Consider the following 6,000-nt stretch of genomic DNA (forward strand, 5'->3'; position numbering starts at 1 on the left):
ATATGGCTGCTTTGTTTAAAGTGATGATGGATTTATTTCAGTCTGACTTTTTTTTCTACACACTTTTTTTTCCAATTCTCAGATTCGATATGAAAGGATTCCTTTTCACATTATACCTGTTTTAGGTGAGCATTAAAGAAAAGAAGATATGTTTGAAATATAAGGACTGCGTGATTTTTTAATCATCACTATCCATAGCCAAGTTTTAAACATCAATTATGAATCATATAAGAGAAACTTAATAGTCTCCCATTGACTCATAACAGTATCAATCTGGTTCACATGTACTGGTGATTATCTAGTTACTCTATATTCCTAGTTGTGCCTGTATAAGCAAAGGGAAGCTTTGCTCGCTGTTCCCTATAAAACTGATTTGTTACAATGCATATAAAGGACAAAAAGGGGGACAGGGAAGAGAGGCTTTCCTATATGATGTGCCTAGCTGCAAAAAATCTAACTTTTAAGAAAGAAAAAAAAGACTAAATCAATTTCTAATGTGCCATTGGGTTCTTAAAGTTAGGCCCATCCCTATAAAAATCCCCTGCCAACAAAATGCTTGCCTTCTTTGGAATAATCTCAAACATCGGGCCATATCAGACAAGGGAAATTGGAAGTATAATCCAATGACAATCCGAACGCAATCATGGGGTTTCACGTTATTGCGTGACAGACTACCACACACAATTTTGGGCAATAGAAAGTCAGTCTGAACCCAATTATGGGGTTTCACGTTATTGCGTTAGAGGTGATCACATGCAATGTCGGGCAATGGCAAGCTATTTTCGGGCAATGGGAAGTCAGTTCGAACGCAATTCAAATTCACTTAAATTAGCTGAACTAGCAAATTCACGTGAATGCGTTCTGGCCCCACTTTCTTTTAATTCGAAATTAAGAGAAATTCCTCCCGTGTGATAAACTCCATCCTATAGTTCTAAAGGAACTCAGAAATGACTAGTGATTAATAAATCTGCACTCCAAAACACACCAGTAAGTCCCATCAGATTCAGTGAGATTTACTTCTGAATAAATATGCTTAAGATTGATCCTGTAAAATCCCTGAATAACTGTCACTCTGGTTCAAAACACACTGCAGAAATAATCCAGTTTGAGACCACTTTAAGTACCCTGGCTCAGTGCGAGGGAATCCTCGGAAATGTAGTTTATTGTTGCACCAAAGCTCTCTGACAGACAAGGCTAAATGTCTCTCAAAACTACAGTTCCCAGAATTCCCTAGCATTGAGTCAGGACAGTTAAAGCGGTCTCAAACTGGATTATTTCTACAGTGTGTTTTGGACCTCTGTTATCTATATGCATGCATGTAAACAAATCTTTAATACCTTAACCCTAAGCATTTTTATTCAAAAGTAAGTATGTCTCACTGATTTTAATGGCACCAAGGGGTGTAGCAACTGGTAGCTGGCAATTTTCCTTCTGTCCCCAAATTTCTAGCATTAAAGAGAGTAAGGCATTGAAAACCATTTACACTAAGAACTTTTATATTTGTTCATATTTCCTAGGTAACTTGGCCTTCCCCTTTTCTTTGGATGTAGAAACTGTACCTCTAACTGTTCCACTCAAGTTGCAAGTTACTACTATGCTAGAAATTAGAGGGCCGAAGGAAAATCCCATTGGGAGGACAAAATTCTTATTTAGGGACCAATCCTCATAGTTCTCCATTCTCCATAAAAACAACTCTGACAGTACATCCACAGTCTGTTTAGCTTAATGCTCAACAGAAAGAAATGTTCTGAACCTACCAAAGGAAATTAAAGAAAACATGTTCAAAAAAGAGACCATCATTCTTAACTGGGCCACTTACTCCTGTCGTGACGCTTTTTGATCACCTTTTTACCTTCTCCTATTTTACTTGAATAAATAAGATGTTGCCATTTCCCCCTTGGCCCTCCAAATCCCCATGCCCTTCAGAATTTGCTCTGTTGTGATAGCTGAGACTGCATAAGGAAATGAAGGGAGCAGCTCACAGAAGGAAGGATGGGCAAAACTCAAGCTGGCTTTGTTGAGTCCTGGTTCACCAATGGCAAAGCCCTTCTACTCAGGGAGGACCAGTGCTGGATCCATCTCATAACCTTAAAGATCTGACTCTAAGACAGAGAAGCATATGTATTCAGGGCCTGCCATTATTGTCACGGGATGTTAAGTTTCACACTATGGAATAGTTGGAATATTAGAATGTCTTTGAAATCAACTCACCAATGGTGACATAGATCCATTTGGCAGATAAGGGTCAGACAGCATGAGGAAAGGGTATCCAGAGTAGGCAGATCCTTTGTACATCCCTGGGTCTTGATGCTTTAAACCTGTTGCAATTCAAGTTTGACATGAGGACTTTTCCTTACAAGCAGTTCCCCCTTTCTCCTCCCTCCTTCACTTAATATAAACAGGGGCACACCATTTGAGCATCATTTCTCACATAGCTGCATATTTAAATTGACCACAAACAAGATCATGCTCCCTTGCCTGAAATTAATTTCCTGGTGGCTGCCAAATAATCATCATATCCAAAGTCCTGACTGATGGTGACTGAGGGGTGTGTGTGTGTGTTAAATTCATTGGGATAAAGGGGGCATGGTTTGGTTATCCAAACTGGATTACTGAACCTCCCATCCTGAAATCTGAGCAATGGGTTCCTTTCATAGGAAAGATATTTGTGGGCTGGCATCCTGCTGGTAAGTCCCAACTAGAGTAAACCCACCAAGTGATTGAATGGTAAGTCAACACATGGGTAAATTCCATGGATTCAATGGATCTACTCTAGTTGGGACTAAGAATTCAGGCCATGGTGCATATTCATAGAATCACAGAATCAGAGCTGGAAGAGACCACAAAGGATGCCTCAGTTGGTGGGCTTTGCTCTGTTCCAGGCAATGGTTCCCAACTCTGCTCTCCCTCCTGGATCTGTCACCCAGGTGTTCCAGGCCTAAAACTGATCCCTTTCAGAGACAGCCCCCTCCCTGAAAAGCTCATGGTACCAACTTCTTTCTTTCAATTAATCTCAACGGTGCTTCAAGATCCCTTTGCATAGGAAAGCAGAATTCGAAGACATAGGGCCCAAACAGACAGGCCAAAATAAAGCTGCATCAGGTCACTTTGGAGGTATGCTGTTTAAATGACACATGCATCTTAAGAGGTCAGAAGCTGTGCTGAAGCTGTGCCTCTTAGGAGGCATGTATCATTTAAACAGCACACATCCAAAGTAACCCAAAGCAGCTTTATTTTGGCTGGGGGGGGGGGTTAGTCAGGGTCGTCTGGAGAATCAGTATGCAAAGGGATCTTCCTTTCTCCTGCAAAGGGATCTTGTAGCACTTTTGAGACAACTGAAAAAGGTTGGTAGCGTGAGCTACAAGATCCCTTTGCTATAGGATCCCTATGCATAGTAATTTTCCGAGCGAACCCTCCTTGGTCTTTGAATTCTGCTTCCCCGGTTCCAGGTGCCAATCCCAAGCCCTCCCCGTCTGTGCGGCAGAAAGAGCGGAGCGAGCCCTCCAACCACAGACCCTGAACCATCCTACTCTCCTCACTCCAGCATTGAAAAAAGAAAGGGATGGTGGGAAAGGAAGAATGAATGAATGAATGAATGAAAGGACTCCGGAAACTGACCCTCTTCCATGTGATCCGGGAGCTTCTCTGCATAGACTCTCTGGGGGTCCTGCAAGCGCCTCGCCGCCTGCGGATAGAAGAAGAAGGCAAAGTAACAACAACAACAACAACAACAACAACAACAACATAAACAGTATCTACATCTGCATCTATTGTTTCTCTGCGTAAGCGGGAGGCTCTGAGGAGATGCCAGACTTTTGTGGCAGGCTGGGCAAGGGCAGGGGGACTCGCCTCGCCCACACATACACATATATAGCTATACCTAGATCGGGACACGAATACATCTACATCTATCTGAGGTTTGTGGGCTCTGAGGCGACGCAAGGACTTTGCGGGGGCCAGGACCAGCGCAGCGGGCTCACCTCGACAACACACACACACACACACACACACACACCGTATATGTCAAAGATATAGCCGTGTGAGTTGCAGCTTGGAGGCTGAAAGGAAGAAGTTGGCAGCAGGAGCTTTCCTATAGCCCTCAGTCCTCTGAGGAAGGAGAGTGAAGTCTAGGAAAGCCCATGCTGCTCATTTCTCTCAGTGAGTCTCAGTTCTTTCAGTTCTTTCTTTCTTTCAGTCAGTCAAAGGTGCTGCAAGACCTCACTACATACAGCATATGTGTGTGTCGACAAGGATGGCTACACACACACACACACACCCCCATATAGATAAATGCAGTTTCTGGGAGTCGTCGGGGGCCGGGCAGGCGGGCTGTGAGGCGATGCCTTCGGGGCGCCTGGGGGCCTCCTGGCCGACGTAGAGCTAGATCCCTCCGTCCTCCCTCCCGATCTTCCTGGGGCCCGCCTGCCAGACCCTGCTCGCCCTCAGTCCAAGTTCCCGGGGAGCTCTCACCTGGCCCTGGGCGCCGTGGCTGGAGGCCGAGGGGGCGGGGGCGGCCGAGGGGTCCCCCGGGGCCTCGTGGGCCGCCTGCCCCCCTCCTGCGGCCCCGGCTCCTTCGGACTCGTTGACCAGGGAGGACTTGAGGTCGGCCAGGTCCCCCTCGGTGAAGACGCCGCTGGCCTGGCTCTTCTCCTCCTGCTCGCCCTCGTCCTTGAAGGCCAGCATCTCGTCGTTGGCGCCCAGGTCGTCGCCTCCGCCGCTATTGAGCTGAGGCATGGTCGTCGGGCTTGGCTTTGCTCCCAAGCCTCCGAGGCTGCTCTCCCTCTTCTGCCTGGAGCCCTTGGAGGGAGGCAGGGGTCAGGGGGCCCAGGCAGGAGGGCCAGGAAGCCTCTCCCAGGAACTGCTGGCAGGAGCAGGAGCAGGAGCGGAGGGAGCGAGGGAGCTGGCAGCCCCTGCCCTGCCCTTGCCTCCTCGCCTTGCCTTGCTCCCTGCGCCTTCCAGCCCCAGCAAAGTTTGGACGAAGGGGCTGCCTGCCAGCCTCAGCCTCAGCCTCAGCCCGAGAGGGAAAGGAGCAGCAGCAGCAGCAGCGCCGGAGGGGCTTTGGCCGAGGAAGAAGAGGAAGGAAGGAAGGAAGGAAGGAAGGAAGGAAGGAAGGAAGGAAGGAAGGAAGGAAGGAAGGAAGGAAGGAGGGAGCGCGAGCCCGGAGAGAGAGGACCGGGGAGCCTCCGCCAAAAGGCTCGGCCAGATCAAAGCAGCCGCCGGCTGATTGACAGCAGAGGGGCGGGACTAGGGAGCTCGAGGGGGAGGGGAAGGGAGGCCTCTCTCTCTCTCTCTCTCTCTGCCGAATCCTTAAAGAGACAGCGCCTCCCTCGCCTCCGCCTCCTCCTCCTCCGCCTCCTCCTGAGGGAAGAGGAGGAGGAGAGCAGGAGCAAGGCCCTCTCCATGGGCAAGAAGAGGGAGAGGAAGCGTCCCCCACAAATTAAGGCCCAAGGGAGAGCCCTAGGGGCTTCTCAACGAGGAAAAAAAGGGGGGGCTGCCCCACTGTGTCTATACACACCCACTGGGACAATATACATACTGGGACATATATATATACATACATACATATATATACACACAGAGACACACACACACGCACCATTATATGCATACAGATTACACCCTCCACACCGCCACACATGTACTGTACACTCAAACACACACATATACACACACACATACTGGGAAAGCCTACACACACATACACATGCATACATATATACATTATATATGGCAACCCCTGAAAGCACTACTAGAATATAGACACATAATTATAATTGTATATATTATATAAGCATATATATATATATATATATATATATATCTCCCAGTAGTGCTTTCCGGGCTTTGCTTTCCTCTGAGGCTGAGAGAGCGCGACTCGGCCCAGCATCACCCAGTGGGTTTCTATGGCCGAGCAGGGATTGGAACCCCGGCCTCCAGACTAGTCCTGCTCCAGCCCTGAAACCCCCTCGGGCTCCTTAAAGGAGTAACAGTCCTGCCAAG

General features: G+C 47.8%; 1 protein-coding gene across 6 annotated transcripts in view; it reads right to left on the minus strand.

Moving 5' to 3' along the window:
• The window catches only part of TCF7 (transcription factor 7), a 161,334-nt gene extending 156,257 nt beyond the window's left edge, over positions 1 to 5,077 (minus strand). For all 6 annotated transcript variants that reach the window (XM_042452494.1, XM_042452492.1, XM_042452493.1 and 3 more), the window contains exons 1-3: positions 4,471 to 5,077; positions 3,619 to 3,685; positions 2,212 to 2,318 (exon numbers count right to left, since the gene is read on the minus strand). In XM_042452494.1, the coding sequence (XP_042308428.1) occupies positions 2,212 to 2,318; positions 3,619 to 3,685; positions 4,471 to 4,734 (438 nt within the window). In that variant the 5' untranslated portion in view covers positions 4,735 to 5,077. The remainder of the gene's footprint in view (positions 1 to 2,211; positions 2,319 to 3,618; positions 3,686 to 4,470) is intronic.
• Between the last annotated feature and the right edge of the window lie 923 nt (positions 5,078 to 6,000).

Source organism: Sceloporus undulatus, chromosome 2 (genome assembly GCF_019175285.1).
Source record: "Sceloporus undulatus isolate JIND9_A2432 ecotype Alabama chromosome 2, SceUnd_v1.1, whole genome shotgun sequence".
Lineage (NCBI taxonomy): Eukaryota > Metazoa > Chordata > Lepidosauria > Squamata > Phrynosomatidae > Sceloporus > Sceloporus undulatus.